Genomic DNA, 17,816 nt, shown 5'->3' with positions numbered 1-17,816 from the left:
AAAATTAGCGGTAATTAATTAACAGCAACAACCACTGTGACAAAGTAGAAATTAATCAGCGCCCGTGCTCGATTTTCTTTAATTCCACCCCAGCAACTGCTATAAATATAAAACCAGAACACGTCCAGTTGTGCACTCAGGCATTTCACCAAGATACTCCCGTACGAAAGGCCCTGCGACATAAAGTGCTTGCGCACACCACACGCCGCGGTCCGTGTATATTTACGGCAATTTCCAAAGGCCATGCAAACGAGCGGCATCCATGGCTGTCGCAGGAGTCTTAGGGGAGAGTGAGTGGCGTTGCGAATCTCTCCTGCGGCCCTGTGCCGTCACTGTCGCCGCGTGCAATCAACGCGCTGTCAGCGGATTAGACGATCATTTTAACCCTTTCCGCGGCGCCAATTTCATGGCGGCCGAGAGGCCCACGGGGGAGGGCTCCAAACTTTGAGTGGAAAGAGGGCCCAACAAGGGAGGGGGGGACGTCGCTGCTGCTGTGGCCGCCGTTACCGCAGCCGTGCTCAACGCCGGGTGTGGCAGTGCTTTTTGCTTAACGGATGGAAAAATGAAATAATCAAGAGCGCCCCCCCGTCGCGACCCCATATTAAAAAAAGGCAACAGTGACTCGTGATCACAGCCTTATTTTATGCTTGCGTTACGGTACCGTTTAAACATCAAGCACTCGGATTTTTTTGCCTCCCGCTATCATTCCCCCTCCTTGCCCTCTGTCTCTTCTCTCTTGATCTTTTTATTTCTCCCTATCCTTACGTACATTTTATCTCAATCTACTAAGCATCTTCGCTCCATCGCGCCTCTCTCTTTCTCTCTGACTCTGCCAGCCTTCCTCACCTCCTTTTACTCTCTTCTGTTTCTTCCCCACTCTCTTCTCTGGCTCTCTCTTGCTGTTTTAATATCTTCCCTCTGTTGCTCCCTCTCCTCATTCTCCATCCATTCACCTCGTCTCTCTTTCTCAATCACCCTCTTCCTCTCCCGCTTCCTTTACTAATATATATTTTTATCGCCGTTCAAAGTAATTTGGCGGCTCTGGCCGTGGTGCCGCTATCAATAAACCCAAGCGGCAGCCGCCTGTCCCCGCGGGATTTACACGCGCCTTAGGAGAGCCACACCACCAAAGGGACCATTTAGAAGCGTGAAATGCGATGGCCGGCCGATTTAAAGTGCTCTTCCAGCGCACGAGCAGCCAAGCCCGAGACGCCTTCCACACCGACCGCTTATGATCACGTCCCGGCACACAGGAGGAGAGAAGATGGGAGTAGCTGCGCTGATGGGGGTAGAGGTGGGTTGGGTAGGGGAGGGTGGTGGCTAAACTGAGAAAGAATCGGCTCTTTAGGATTAGAAGAGAGTGGGAGAGAGAGAGAGGAAAAAAAGGCATGAAATCGAGCGAAATTCAGAAGGAAATTTTCGTAATTGAGTTCGGAATTGCGTTTTGACACATCAGACCGCGGCCACGACATGTGACAGAGAGGCAGAAAATTGATTTTGTAAGGGAAGAAATGTGGGAACACATCCGCTCCGTGATGGAAGAGCACTCCCCCGTTTCTGTTTACAGACACAAAAGCATCAAACGCGCGTGTTGGGACACCCCCCCCCTTCACCGCGACACAAAACCTCAATTTGGGGCGCGACGCTTTGCCGAGCCGGGTGGCGCGTGACTCGCTGAAGACGCGATACCAGCGGTGCTGTGGGTATTAAACCCCCTTGTGTGTGGCCTGGGGAATCAGAAGGCACACCCTATAGAGCCGCGGCCATCGTCTCGAAATGGATACATGTCACTTCTTGGGGGCGCAACACCACTTTCTCGGGGTGGAAATTTAGTGCGTGAATATTTTCTAACAAACAAAAAACTCTTAAAAGATATTCCTGTCTGTTCACGTAATATTTTTCTGCATTCATAAATATTTAAAATAACTTTACTTGCACACAAATTTGATTATTGACTGTGCAGGGATGAAAGTCAATATTTTCAGCACTTAAAAAAATGCGCAAAAAAGAACAAGAGGGTATAAAATGTAACTTTTGAGTCCATATTTGCCACTTCTTCCTAAAACATATTCATATGAAATCCAGCAATTACGATTTCGCATGACCACCGTGGCCATGCAGCAATGGGATTATTCCATGCGCTGGGTCGAAATGGATTTTTTCATCGGAGGAGGATGGTGAGAGGTGGTGCTGGGATGTGGAAGCCTAAATCCAGCAGTGGAAGGACAATGTTCTGATGATGATGCTGATAATGTACCCATCCGGTCCCTAATTCCTGCTGTAACCACCCAGCTATTGCTGGTTCCTACTGTGTCCACATTGTTCTTTCTATTATCTGCTATATAAACCCAGCTGTTAATAAGGTCTGCTGCACCTATCCAATCTCCTCTAGTGTCTGCTCTGTCCACCAAAACCCAGTCCCTCCCCGTATCTGCTGTTACTGCCGAGCCGCCGCCGCTGCTGCCGCCGCCGCCGCCGTCGTAGTAATGCAGCCACGCTCACCTTGATGTCGGCGGTGGAGATCTTGTCCTGCTTGCGGTCGCGGTCGGCTGCTCCAAGCGACACGTACGACAGGCGGGCCTTCTCCACGAAGGTCGCCAGCAGGAAGGCATCCATCAGCACACCTGCACGCGCGGACCGACACACGTGCATGGCCCACGTGCTACTGTCTCACACCGCATCAGCCACTACGCAAAGGTGAAAACTCTTGGTTCCGCTGAGCAAGTAAAAAAACCTAAAAAGGATCAATATTTTGACTGGCAAATGCTTCATCAACATTTGAGCCGATTGAGAAACGTACCAGCTGCAATGTGAAATATTATGCAAAAGGGTCTTTCTAATGCTATTGTATATCTATGGTCTGGGCATGTTTTGGGGCAAATGTTAAAAGCACGCATCTACTAAGGCTGAAAAAGTTCACGGGAGGGACCTGGGGAAAGAAGGCCTGGTTGCCCGTCACTGAGGGTGACACTACTGCTGCGCTCATTCCAACCGGTGTCAGTCTAGAGTAGCCCTAAGGGTAATCTAAAGGCAAATGAGATGAATCTCCACTCTCAACTTGTTTTATTCACTACTTTGTGTTGCCCACCATTTTAACTACTTTAAAAGAAATCTACAAATTTTGTTACGTAGCAACTCCCCACCCCCTACCTCAACGATTCAATGTTTCCCACGATTCAATTAAAGATCAACTTTTTCACACTAGTATCTTCTAACCGCACAGACTAATTCACTACATTAACCTAGGTTTATCATGAGCATATAATTAGCATACACATTTATCACGTGGATGAATTGACGCGTCGTTACATGGCTGCCGATCTGAGTGGTACCGTTCCAGATGGTGTCGGCAGGCAAGCGGCCCACCAGGGCCTTGTCAATCACAACCCGGTCGAGGTCGGCACCGACCAGGAACAGCGTCACCAGCATGCCCGAGCTCATTAGCATCTGCGGGACAAGCGGACTTCACGAAGCATCTTCAGCACGGCCACCGGCACCGTTACCACTAAGGGGAAGCGACGGGCGGAGGGGGTCGTCGCCACCTCCACAACAACCGTTTGTGCGCAGCATCAGCGACCCGAGCGGCCGGTGCCCGAGTTAGTGCCAGGCTGTGCCAGCCAGGTGGTGGCTCATACGACCACGGGACCCTCCTGCACCATTGTTCGCTTCAAGTGACCCCTGGTCCATACAGTACAGGGTACCACTGTCCCATCCACTGTCACTGGGAGCGATGTTCTTCGCATGGACGGTGAAACCGAGGTTTAGTTCTCATCGGTGGAATTTAGGAAAATGTAGTACAGAATCATATTTCGTGGGATGATTTATTTTTTGCAGTCATTGGTGATCAGGTTGGGCCAATCAACTCGCTGCACTTGAGAACCCAGTCTGGTTACAGGTTGGCTGCCTGGATTTTCCAACCCAGGATCTCAGCGGTGTCAGCTAAGCGCTCCGACCTTTAAGACACACGGCCACCTCTGCTGGTGTGATGTAATTTACGCGACAATATTGCCAAACGGAGCACAGAATATAATTGCGGGCAAAAGAAAACACCGTTTAGAGAAACATCTAGCTTAGGTAGCAATATGTAGACTGAGTCTAAGCAGCAGATTTAAATACCAACATAAAGAAAATGATCACATGTATGTCATGGCTATAAATAATGAATGATATAGCTAATTAGTCAACAGTGCACTTAGAGTGTGGGCAAAGTAAATTAAAAGCAAACAGAGAACAAGCTCTCTGAATGCACAAACAGCATGGTGAAGAAAAGGAGCTATATGAGAAGTAATGGAAATGCCAAACAAGGGGAAGAATACGAACACCTTTATAAAACCATTAGGAAAATAATGAACTGAACAGGAGGGAGTAATGGGTGTTAAAGAGCCCCTGCAATTGTTCTGAATTCCCTTTCATGACACCTCCCCGTTTGGAATGTGAGCAGTGGCACACGAGTAGGCAGTCTCCCACGTAAGATTAACAGACAATGAGCTTTAATAACACGACGTGAAATCCCATGAATATGCAAAGGTTACCGACCGCCCCCCCCCCCCCCCCCCCCGTGAATTATGATGCATTGCTTCGTTCAACGACTGCCCATTGAGCCAATTGTTCTGTCGGAGCCTCCCAACCCATTCCAATCCCCACCTCTCATTCTCTCGCCTCCCCCGCCCCATGACAACGTTCAACAATGAGGAGCAGTCAATTGCCTAGGGTGCACTGCTGCCCCCAGCCATGCAAATTTTTCAAAACCGGTTAATCGAATCGGCAAATTTCCACGATATTTTAGCAACCTCACTGGCAGATGTGTGCAGGTGCACACACCTTCACTATTCCATACCAAAGTCAGGATTAGTAAACACTGCCTTCTGATTTAACTAAAAAAAAGTTGAGGTGGCAAAGATGGCACCGCTGAGATCCTGAGTTTGACTCCGAGTAGCCACCAGTAATTAACTGGGTTCACAAGTTTGATGAGTTGATGGTCTCAGCCCATCACTGATGACTGTACAAAATACACATATGCCAATTCATGGTTTAGACAAAAGTCTTACATCAAAGAAGAACATTCAAATAATTCGTCCTTCATCAATGTACTGCCAAATGAAGACATGTTCTCGTTGTGTCAGTCATGAGGTTCTTTGACCATACTTCCCCACGCTGGTAAGTGCAGATTGGTGAATGGGGGTTCAGGTGTAACACACTACTGATGTTAGCCATGGACAGGAGTCAAACTCAGGGTTCAAAGCGGAATGTGCCAAGCACCATAATGCCACCCACTCCATCCTCCTCAAATGCAGACCAAAATTTGTTTTCATCCTGTGCTTTAACATTGGTGTCATGAAAAGTTATCTTGTTGCAAGGATATATTTCCTATAAAAGACAGCACATCAAGTAGACTACCAACCAATCTATGCAAAGAGGTGTTTTATTTTTCCATAAGGGTTCCCTACAACATATAACTTGAGAAAGAGACTAAATATTCCAAGCATTGTATTTGTCCATGGCCACGACCTCTCACCTGGCAGCAATGCTTGCTCCTCCATCGCGTGTCCACGCAGCGGCTGCCTTGCAGCAGCTCCTAACACAGACACAACGAACACGCGCAAACGTGCATGTGTCTGCATACACACGCCACTTAAACGACACACAAACGTACACACGTGTGCCTGGTTCAGCTTGGCATATATTCACACACATTGGCCATTCTGGGTCTAATAAATGTGGTGCAGCTGTTGCATAGACCAAAGGATAGGTGTTGCTACATCTGTATAATAACCACAATTTAAACAATGTGCGACTTGTACTCCAGTACTCCAGTATTATGAAGTGGCTTTAGCAGAGGAGTTAAACACCCACGCACAAAACAAGAATATTTATAAATTATTTTAAGCTATCTGTATGCTTTCCTATGACATTCTCCCTGCCGATGAAGCTCGTATTGCGAGGGCAATTAAGGCAATGGGGAAAGGCCAGGCCCAGTGGCCACGCAGTGCATTCTGGGTTTTTTGGAATGTGTTTGCACCTCCAGGTCCTTGAGAGTTTCACGCAGTTTCTCCGGCCGCTTGTTCTTGGGAACCCACGTGTAGTTGCGACCTGGGTGACACAGGAGTTTGCCTGACAGCTCAGCTTAGCTCCGGGTATAAACCAACAATAAAAAAACACCAATTAAAAAAAGCCACACATTCGGTGCGACGCTCATAAAATAAAAGACCGATTGTGCATGGAAATTTGTTTTTTTAAATTGTAATCCTCAACTTGTGATTTATCACGCACTCTCGAACAATCTGTTAACTGTTTCAAAAAGGCTCTCTCTTGTAAGTGTGGTCCCCCCCCCCCCCCCCCGCTCAACGTGGGTGTTGGAACGTGAAGGAATTCCACCGTACTCTCGGCGTAGCGCTGCTTGTCCTCCAGATAGAGGAAATCGCTGGTCGGGGGAACTGCACGGCAAAACCACGTGGGGGGTGTAGGGCTCAAAACGATGCACGAATTTCACAAAACAAGCAATTTATTGATAAATCTTTTCAAAAAGTACAAATTGTTACTGCACGGTAACAACATAAAAAAACCCAAAGACATCCGCATACCTGCTTCGCCCTTCTCGTGATAGTGGAAACAGCCGATGTCGGTACCTTGCAAGAGAAAAGATGGGGAAAGGAGAAAAAAGCGCCAAGCTAAATTGAAGTGGTTTATCTAAATTGCAATCCAAAGCGTTCACCTCAACGTTACATGGCGGGCAGCTGTGGTCAGGCGTCCATGCAGTCCAATGCCGCCCTTTTTTTAAATTATATATTTCGGGAGAATTACCGCACGTGGGAATGCGAGCGGGGCAATCGGTGGTGCAACAAAGCGCCGGCAACATGGGACACCCTTGTGGGAATCGAAAACGGAAAAACCCCAACAAAACAAAACCGACAATGAGCCGGCTGGGGGGTTCGCCCGGTCATGCCAACGCAAAGCCAGGCTTGCACACATCCATGGGAATATGAATTACGTACAGTACGTATATATATGAATACAAAGATCCCCTGTATAGCCTTCACAGACTGTTGGGGCAAATGCTGTTAGGAGCACTTAAGGAGGACGGAACCGAAGACGAGGGGGCGGGTGGACAGCACCATACCCGGCCGTCTTTATCTCCCTAGTGGCGACACACCACACCAGATACTCATTTGAGGTTGAGTCGACCTAGGGGAACACGACCGGTTCAGATAATCACCACTGGTGTTGGTGGCTGCGAGCGGAAATTGAACTTGGGTTCGTAGCGCAGAGCTATAACCGTTGCGCCACCGCCCATCACATTAATATACACACACAGACAGTAACACACACACACTGCCGAGAAAAGCACCCTCGTCCATGCAGACCTCTCCGCCCGGAAAGATTCCTGTGCGCAGCGAGCGTCTGATGGTCTCAGCCCTTTCACGGGCAGCTGCACAAACAAATTGCGCACTTTGAGCCCAAGCCGGTGGTTTAGGGAGGACAGATATGGAAGCACATGCCTGTAATCTGGGAGATGTATAGTTCATACACACACGCACAAATGTGTTGTGGAAGTTGGCCCAAGAGGGCCCCCTTCACCCAGCTCAGCACGGGAGCTACCGGGACCGGGCGGCATGAAGACGATCACAAGCAGGTTGTTGAGCAGTCATGGGTGATTGTTTAATTTGCTTCAGAGACTGACACACAATGGCCGACTCCTGCAAATTATCAGGTGACTGAGACTAAAATGGAATGGGAGCTCATCCTGTACTTTACATAGAGGTCCATTGTCTCATGTGAAAAGACTGTTGGGGTAAGTGCTGTTTGTAAGATTAAAGCCAGCAGGCAATACAAGGAAAGGTGAGGCCAAGCCCCACGGATATTTGGCCACCTTTGACCCCACAGATCTAATGTTAAACACATCGGACAAGGCAATCAATTTAGGATGAGCTGAGGGGGAGTCCGAACAAGTCTGAACAGCACTTGTTGTTGACCTTATCAATAGTTGGGTTGCCCGGATTGCAGCGCAGCGCACAAACCGCTGCACCACCACTCCCTAAACTCGCTACTCCAACACTCAAACATACCCACTCGCACACACATAAACCGACATTCTAATTGAAACATTTCACATTCTAGAATGTTTCACTTTGAGTTTAACCCTGAGCTGCTCACCTATTGGAGATCCACACTAGATGCAGAAGCAAAATGCTAAATGAGTTTGGAAGCGTGGCCAGAGATTGAACTTGGGTGGCTGGTATCGTCGCAAAGAGCAATCCCAGTGACACATCGCGAGTATCACCCAGACGTTTTCCGAGCTGGCAGTTGAAGACGACAGGACCCAGTCATGCTGCGCTGCTCCTCCATACCTTTAACGGCGAAGGAATTCTTCATCGTCCAGAGACGCAGCTCTGCGTGGAAGTACGCCATCCGTGAGCCCTGCAAAAGGCAAGCGGCACACAGCGGCGCCAGTTCACGTGGGCTGCTGTAATTAAAAGCAGGATGCATGCCGTATGGGCCCAATCCACATGCGGCAAATGTATTCTTACAAAATATTTGGAAACAGCGTGAAAAAGAATGTCACCGCCAATGGAGCAATGTGCTTTGGCTGTTTCCTCGACCTGTGACTCTGGGCCCAAATGCACAGTTACTAAGTGAGCACACATTAAGAGGTGAGGCCACTGACCACAAGAGGTTGAGTTTGAATCTCGGGCAGGACCGATTCAGCCTCGTCACTATCATCCAGTGAGGGTTTGGTAAAAGGAGCACCTCTTCTTCAGGCTCGGCCACTGGTCCTTAGGAAAAACTGGTCCCTGCCACATTAATATAGAGTTTCCACCACTGGATCAGGACCACGGATGGAGATTAATTCTGTGCAGGTCTCTTGAGAGCATGGAGACCCTTAAAGATTCATGACTTGGTAATATACTCAATGTGTCGGAGTTGAGACTGATTTCAATATTTTTATATTGTTCGGGTAAATATACATTCAGGTATAATGCATCTCGCCTTACACACAAAGAGTATACATTCAGGTATAATGCTTGGTATAGTGAGTGATAACAGTCGTGTGGAATACCTTCAGTAGATAGAACGTATTGTTTGGTGCTTTCGGTAAAGTCACGTTGATAGATTCAAAGGAAATAACAAAAACTACGACGTTTCCATCACAACACAAGCGGTCGTCATCAGGAAAAGGGGGTTAGCCTCTAAAGGCAAACTGTTTATAAAGGTTTGAAATGGGCGTATCCCAAGTGTCAGTAGCAATGGGCGGCACAGCTGATGTTAACGTGAGTGATGTTAATGTGAGTGATGTTAACGTGAGTGATGTTAACGTGAGTGATGTTAACGCGAGTGATGTTAACGTGAGTGATGTTAATGTGAGTGATGTTAATGTGAGTGATGTTAACGTGAGTGATGTTAATGTGAGTGATGTTAACGCGAGTGATGTTAACGTGAGTGATGTTAATGTGAGTGATGTTAACGTGAGTGATGTTAACGTGAGTGATGTTAATGTGAGTGATGTTAATGTGAGTGATGTTAACATGAGTGATGTTAACGTGAGTGATGTTCATGTGAGTGATGTTAACGTGAGTGATGTTAACGTGAGTGATGTTAACGTGAGTGATGTTAATGTGAGTGATGTTAATGTGAGTGATGTTAACATGAGTGATGTTAACGTGAGTGATGTTCATGTGAGTGATGTTAACGTGAGTGATGTTAACATGAGTGATGTTAACGTGAGTGATGTTCATGTGAGTGATGTTAATGTGAGTGATGTAAATGCGAGTGATGTTAACGTGAGTGATGTTAACGCGAGTGATGTTAACGCGAGTGATGTTAACGCGAGTGATGTTAACGTGAGTGATGTTAATGTGAGTGATGTTAACGTGAGTTATGTTAACGTGAGTGATGTTAACGTGAGTGATGTTAACGTGAGTGATGTAAACGTGAGTGATGTTAATGTGAGTGATGTTAACGTGAGTGATGTTAACGTGAGTGATGTTAACGTGAGTGATGTAAACGTGAGTGATGTTAACGTGAGTGATGTTAACGTGAGTGATGTTAACGTGAGTGATGTTAACGTGAGTGATGTTAACATGAGTGATGTTAACGTGAGTGATGTTCATGTGAGTGATGTTAACGTGAGTGATGTTAATGTGAGTGATGTTAATGTGAGTGATGTTAACGTGAGTGATGTTCATGTGAGTGATGTTAACGTGAGTGATGTTAACGTGAGTGATGTTAACGTGAGTGATGTTAACGTGAGTGATGTTAACATGAGTGATGTTAACGTGAGTGATGTTAACGTGAGTGATGTTCATGTGAGTGATGTTACTCGTAACGGGGCAACGACGGCGCTGGTGGTGGGTTTACGCCAATTAAAGGGCTGCTAAGTAATCACTGCACCTCGCTAACACACTCACATCGCTGAAGGTGGAGGTTGCTGCTAGAGGTGATGGTCCTCATACAGGGCCACGACGGCACCAATAAAGGACTACTGCTAGTGGTGATGATTGTAGTGGGCAGCGATGGCCCTGGTGGTGGACTTCCACCAATCAAGGGCTACTGCTAGTGGTGATGGTAGTAGAGGGCAGCAATGGTCCTGGTGGTGGGCTTCCACCAATAAAGGGCTGCCAGGTCTAAAATGGAAACATTACAGCCAGTTATGACTTAAACTGGTTGATAATGTCCTTCCAGTGATTGCTGAGTTTGTACCCATCTTCTCGGATGAAATTGTGTCTAAGTCTGTATAAATGGATGGCTTCATGAATGAATCTTTGTTGATAGCCAGTGGGTTTGCAAAGTACCATCGTCTTAGAGAAATCAATTTCGAGTTAGCCCACCACATTAAAACAATGATCAGCCACGGCCGAGGTATTGGTCCTACCGTGTTTCAGATATGCCTTCTGTTCACGAACACGGTCCGAGTCGCTTAGTTTCCCCAATGTAACTACTGCCGCAGACACAGCTTAGTTTGTAGATGCCGGGGTATTGCATGTCAGAGATCATATCCTTCACAGATGGGATCAGTTCACGAATTTTATGTACTGTGTGTACTGTGTTAAATCGAACCTGGTACTTGTGTTGGCTCATGATTTTGGAAATCTTTTTGGTGTCTGATGATAATTATGATGATGCATGGACTTTTTGACATTCCCACAAAGTAGTCTGCAATACAGCAAAGCTGTGAAGTCTGAGCAACATCAGTGAATGAATAATTTAGGCATCTCCAAGTAATACTCACTTTCTAATATCCCTTCATTTAATACACCCTGAAAATCATAAGACAAATTTTCTGAAACATGTGAAGGATAACTTTCCTCCCCCTGAATCTCTCACCAGCACCACTTCATAAAAACATGACATTTTTAACCTCCAAGTCAGTTTATAAATGACCAGAAGCCAACAAAACATGCCAAGGCACAAAGCATCCCCACTAGATCCTTCCTGCGCCATTGTAGACTCATTTTTTGGAAGCGGGCAGGGGTCCAGTACAGAGAGAGGGAGGAATCTAAACGGCTTTGACTGAAAATATAATAAAAAGTTCACAATGCATGCCACGCACCGACTGCGACATCGACGCGCCACGGGGGCACGGCTCTGCCCACTTTTTTGGGCAGGAGTCGTAATGAAGGAATTTTGTATTTTATACGTTTCATTATTATTATTGATTTAAAGTGCCCGTGCCTTTTCAGCCGCATATCCGTCCACAGCCGCGGGCTCGTACGGCCACGACAAAAGCGTTCCGGGGACGCTCCCCTCGGGCCCCTTCCTGCCAGCCAATTAGCGCAGGGCGAGAGACGAACAAAAAAAACTCACAACAAGGGGCCGCGAGACGCCAGGGCCTTTGATCGGCCGAAAAGCGTGGAGCAGTGGGGGGCGGGGGGGGGGCGCCCAAAGGCCCCCCTTCGGCCGCGCACGCCAGCATGACCCGCGCAGCCGCGACTTCCGACCCCTAGGTCAGCACTGGGCTCCCTAGCAGGGCGCCGCAATTAGAGTAATTCAGGGTGAGAAGCAGAGATCAAGGATGCAATAAGTCACCCAGAAGATGTGAGTGCTTTCAATTTTTCTTAGGAAACGTGACACGCTGTCTGGTGATGTACACAAACTACTCGCCATAAAAAAAATATTCACAAAATTATTCTAATTTGCGAAGGAAAATGAGAATACCACAATAAGAAATTACCAAATGGTGTTAGATTTATAAAACCATAAAAAAGTCGTTGCCTAATTGCAGTCTAATAAGAGCATGGCTGTTGCATTACACACATTTGGCAAATTATTTATTAGCTAACGCAAGTTTACAGCACAGCCTACAACAAAAACATCACTTGATGTGTTTTATGTGACTCGTCTTTTTCTATGAAAGCACGCTGCGATATCGAAATAGTAAAGTGGACTGATATTATAAAGTATATCTAGCCAATGGTCACCAACACAGGAGGCTAACTGACGATGTTGGAAGTCCCATAGGGACTTACAATTACAAATGCAGTCTTTTGCCCATGTGGTGCATGTACAATATATTTTTCTCAAACGCATAAATTGGTTCGTACACATGTGCACGTGCCATATGTTTCTGACCATACGTTAACTGATGAATGAATAACTCGTCAAGTCCCGACAGGCCAGGCTAAAGCAGGGTTTGGCACCGACTTTGACGATGTGGGTCCTTCCGTGCATGCACCGTGCCACACAGCAGTGTCTGTGCTCTGAGATGCACGACAGATGTAAGTTGTTGTTGTTGTCTATGATGAACCCACTTTGTGTTAAACTAGACTTCTGCACGAGTACAACTTCCACATCATAGAAAATTGCTCTTTCAATCACAAAGCACATTATGTAATTTATTACTTGAGTTCAATGTGTAATAACATTTTTGTTTGTGCTAAACATCTTGCGAATTTGGATTGTAAAGAACACAAATTGCATATTTATTCAATGAATGAAATAAATAAATAATGCTGATGTATGTAGAAATCCAATTTCTTTCGAAATGGAAATTTGATTCCAATACAACAACGCTCATATTTTGAAAAATGTTACTAATGAGGCCGCTTAAAAAAATGCATTTTCTGTAAGCATCTCTGAACAACAAGCTTCAACAAATGCTGTGTCGCTGACCTACAGAATTCCACTTCAGCTATACTGAATAAGGTTAAGGACCCCATTGACCACCGACTTCAGATGAAGCTGTCCAAATGTGAAACGCGAGTGGTTAAGATGTTTGGGTACCGATAAATCTAAAGTTTAATCTGAAAACAAAGGCACCTGTCTGCAATTCTTAAAGGTTTGGCTGCTTCCAGGCTCCTCTAATGAACCCTACTCCCACTCTCAAATTCACTGATGGGTTGTCATCCACCTCCAATCATAATAAAACATCTAAAGCCAATGTAAACTAACGTAACATATTAACTTGTCTTGTGCAATGTACTTGTCATTTCATCAGAAGTCTCCACAAGTCTCCTTTCTGCTATTGTTGTATCCCCTTGCCTGTCCTTGTGGCACCACGCTCATTTTTGTCCTTCCCACGCACCTCCGATTAGCACGGTTGGCTACGTACTGTGCGAGAGAAGTTCAACGTACACATACGTGCCACAGTTCACACTGGTGTGTGCAGTACGTGAACCGCTCGTCGTAACGTGACGTTTTCGGTCCACAAGCGACGCACGGAGGAGCCGTCTCGGATTTCCGAGGGAGTCCACGTTGGGCACGAGCGACTGAAATGACGACCGCTCTTACTCGTGTGAATGACACGCTGGACAGAATGCGCACAATGAGAGCATGTGGGAAATCCCACACTGCCTTCACGCTGTTTCACTTATGCAGTTGTAGTAAGAGCCTTCGTGGAGTACACGTACGGTCACCGCACGCAAAGCCGTCATTTTCCGTTGTGTTTATTTCATTTGGAGGGAGTTGCGATAATTGTAATGGTTTGAGGCTCAGTTTCAGTGGCGAAGGCTAATCTGTTGTGGGGAAGGGCTGAATTTGTCAGCGCAACAGTGCCACATGCTGGCACGTTAGGGTACTACGCTGTACCAAAGATGAAGGTGCAGCCCTGCAATTGCTTGTTCAGAACATTGCTGGTAGAAGGGCCTCCCACTAGACGGAGCTCTAGAGGGCCTCATTAGAGGGTATCTTTGTCCACTTTTCCAAACTGGCCAGACATCTTGGAAGAGGCTGGAGTGTTCTAACTGCCACGTTGGGAGACCGAACCAGCGTCTTCTAGAAGTTGTGTCCTAACCATGACGCCACAGCAGCATCCTTACTAGGCTCTGGACTGCACCATATGGTAGGAATGAAGTTTAACACTTAGGCTTTCGCGACCAAGATCATCCATTCATAATAAAGGTTTTTGGGTTAGATCGCGTTATTTCTATATGTGTCGTAACCCTCCACCACCCGATACGGCCAATCAGCAAAAAAGTGTCACGTAATTACATCCAGCACCATCGGACAATTCGCCCGATGATGCGGGATGTAATTACCAGCGAAACGTCGTACTCAAACTGTAAATGTTGTGGATTCACTCTTCAACACACCGGTGGGCTAAAGTAGTGAACTATTTGTCTTTTGTCAACGTGTCGGGTGGTGGAGGGTTACGACACATTTTTAAATAACGCGATCTAACCCAAAAACCTTTATTATGAATAATAATGGTCGTGAAAGCCTACGTGTTAAACTGAATATCATCCACAATACAGGTTTTTTTTGGATTAGATCACATAAATATCTCGTTAAACCCGTCACCACCCGACACAGCAATTTAGTAAGGTTTGTCACATAAACAGAACATACCAATTCGTTACTAGTACAGCACACCGGTGTGTTGGAGAGCAAATCCACAACATTTACATTTATTAATGGCGAAACGTCGAAAAGTTTATGGATATTTACGCGATGTAACCCCAAAAAAATGTATTATGGTAGAAAGAAGTTCAACATACAACAATTAAGTGACATTGTGCAAAAGCGATCATTCCCGTTGGCCAATAACACAATTGTGCAGTTTCACATTTCTGCATTCAAGGCAGAACTTGACACTGGAGTCCTATAACTGGAAAAGTGAGCAAGAATTCGAGCGGTAATGCAATGTGTGTGTGTGTGACCAATGGGCGATGCAGGGGCAGGAAACGTATGATCACCGTGGCCTATGCCAATAGGGCCCTGGGTGCCGAGCGAGGAAAATGAAAGGGAGGAGGCACGTGCTCGCTGCGTGGGTTGGCCATGCACTTTGGCAGTGATTTAAAATGGGAACATTGTATTCAAAGAAATAATTATATAAAGGCAGCGGATTAAATTCTCGTGTTTGCGCAATAATTCCCAGGGGCTGGTCCAAATCACTTTAAAGCAAGGTATACAAAAAATGTTTCTCCCACCACATTCATGACTTTGTTTTAAGCCGCACATTTCTGTACCAATCAAAATAATATGATGCATTAAGAGGTCTATTTTTTAAAATATAAATCAGGATGTGGTTACATTTAATATATTCTTGTCAAAACAAGCAAGCAGTCATTGGATGGCCACTGCAAGCCTGACATCCTCCAAGGGATCGGCCTGGCTGCATCCATTATGCAGTCTTTCCACAATATCTGGCCTCAACATCGCTTCATTACGTCTACCGAGATGTAAATAAACGAGGCTTGTGTGATGCCAGTCTTACTGATTGGTGCTGAGATGTGGACTTCTCCTGCAGTCAGCCTTAAACAGGCTGCAGGCCTTCCTGCCACATGCGGTGCGAGTGACAGCTCCTTGGCACCAGATGGTTTGACTTTTGGCGCAATACTGACGTCTAGTCAAGGAGGACTGTTCTTCCTGCTATGGACAACATCATCTGCTTAAGAAACATCCATCTGTGTGGCAACATTGCAAGAATGGAGGGAAATACTCCCACACACCGTGCCCTACTTTTATCCATCCAGGCAAAGAGAGGACCTCCACCGTCTCCATCACAGCATCATCGAGACGCCTGTCCAAAGGACTCATGAGTTTGTCAGATCTGTCATGACACTGACCTAACCTTGCAGAAAGCATTCTACAATACAGTGGAACGTGGACACTCTGGTTGGTGCAACAAACCTTCATTGCGTGGGTATTTTTGACAATGATTTCAAAACATTTCGATTGCCGTGTCGGTCATGTGAATTGTTTGACCGCATAGCGTCATTCATGCATATTGCAACTTAAACAAGCTGAACAATGTGAACCACTTCAACATCTAAAATAGTACAGGAACACCACAAAGATACAACACAAACACGATACAGGGTACGGAAGTGAACACGACACGAACCAGATGGGGCGACAGTAAACATTGAACCTCTTAACATCAGCAACCATATTTTACCAAGTTGGTCTGTGCGAGCTCGTGAAGAGATGAAGCCCAGGACTAGTTCAGACATCACTTGCCACTGATGTTAGCCATGGCCAGGAATTAACTCTGGCCTCCGGGTTCATAGGAGAGTATACTTCCCAAGATGACACTGTTCCCTAGCCACCAATAGGTAGGTTTTAGATCAGTGAACACATTCACATAATGCTAATTAAATATTTATCTACTGACACACAGTAAAAATTGTGACATGAGAATGAGGTTTTATTTTTGAACACATTTTGAATGACATGATTTCCTCGTTCAGTACAGCTTTAGCAATAAATAATTTCACAAGTCGAGCCTGAATGACTTTACCTGTTAATTAATTGCCTTGAATCCTGATATAGTTTTAAGAACTCAACACGTTCGATTCAACTCCGTGCAGTTTTTCGAGGCAAGATCAGATCTAAACTCTGCTGCCCGTAACAACGAACTCACTGCATTAAAGTTTCAGAGTGCAGACGGCGAGCATGAAACAGAACCGCCCAATTACATTACTTGCAGTTCCTGGGCAACTCGCTCGCTATTGTTTGCCAGAAACACAACACGCCGCGCTCTTATCGCCACGGATAGATTACGCTCATTACATCCTCATTACACCAGCAGCGTCAGCACCAATTGCCAGGATGCAACCCAAACCGCATGGAGTTACACGGCACGCTCGGTGCGTGGGGCACACATCGAGACGTGCGACGTCCACCTCCCACGTGCTTCGCCGGCCGCTGTGCACGCACGTGTCACGTGTGCGCGCCCACGGCTCTGGAACCTTTCGATGTGAATTACGGTAAACGGACGCTCAAGACTACTTGGGGCGGGAATAAACGGTGTTAAGCCATTCGTTATAACAAAAATGTTCGTCACATTTAATGTTTGATCAGTGCAGCTTTCGTGACTGCAGGGATTCATATTCTTGGTTCTTTAGGTAAAGTCACGTAGAAGGGAAATAATAAAATAATAAAAAATAAAATGCTCACGACGTTTCGATTGCAACACAAGCAATCATCATCAGGTGTGAAAAACTACAGCAAGAAAATTTGAAACAAAAATTATTGCTGTGGGTTTTCACACCTGATGATGATTGCTTGTGTTGCAATCGAAACGTCGTGAGAGTTTTATTGTTTTATTATTTCCATTCTACGTGACTTTACCGAAAGAACCAAGAATATATAGGTATTACGGGTTTATTACCGCTACCTAATAGGGGGTCACTCGAGCTTAAGTGCACTAACGCTTGTCCCCCTTAACGTATACAGTAATCGCGTGCAAATGTACCTCAATGACCCCTCAATACGTAAACGGGTAAACATAGATCCCCGAAGATCAATAGTCGACCTCAATGAGCTGTCAAGCTGCTTATGCTTGATGTTTATATTGAAACACACGTCTATTAATGACGTCACTCTATTTATGACGACATAACAACCCTTCATCATCTCCCTCGGGTAAGGGGCCGTACATA

At 46.0% G+C, this 17,816-nt stretch overlaps 1 protein-coding gene across 3 annotated transcripts in view; it reads right to left on the bottom strand.

Moving 5' to 3' along the window:
* Positions 1–17,816, bottom strand: part of WDPCP (WD repeat containing planar cell polarity effector) — a 39,978-nt gene that overhangs the window by 20,613 nt on the left and 1,549 nt on the right. For all 3 annotated transcript variants that reach the window (XM_032948426.2, XM_032948427.2, XM_032948428.2), the window contains exons 2-8: positions 8,346–8,415; positions 6,582–6,626; positions 6,381–6,434; positions 6,020–6,090; positions 5,516–5,575; positions 3,333–3,447; positions 2,503–2,624 (exon numbers count right to left, since the gene is read on the bottom strand). In XM_032948426.2, coding sequence (XP_032804317.1) covers positions 2,503–2,624; positions 3,333–3,447; positions 5,516–5,575; positions 6,020–6,090; positions 6,381–6,434; positions 6,582–6,626; positions 8,346–8,406 — 528 coding nt within the window. In that variant the 5' untranslated portion in view covers positions 8,407–8,415. The remainder of the gene's footprint in view (positions 1–2,502; positions 2,625–3,332; positions 3,448–5,515; positions 5,576–6,019; positions 6,091–6,380; positions 6,435–6,581; positions 6,627–8,345; positions 8,416–17,816) is intronic.

This window comes from Petromyzon marinus, chromosome 6 (assembly GCF_048934315.1).
Source record: "Petromyzon marinus isolate PM22_M1 ecotype Great Lakes invasive population chromosome 6, UKy_Petmar_22M1.pri1.0, whole genome shotgun sequence".
Taxonomy (NCBI): domain Eukaryota; kingdom Metazoa; phylum Chordata; class Hyperoartia; order Petromyzontiformes; family Petromyzontidae; genus Petromyzon; species Petromyzon marinus.
This window is presented reverse-complemented; position numbering and strand designations above follow the sequence as displayed.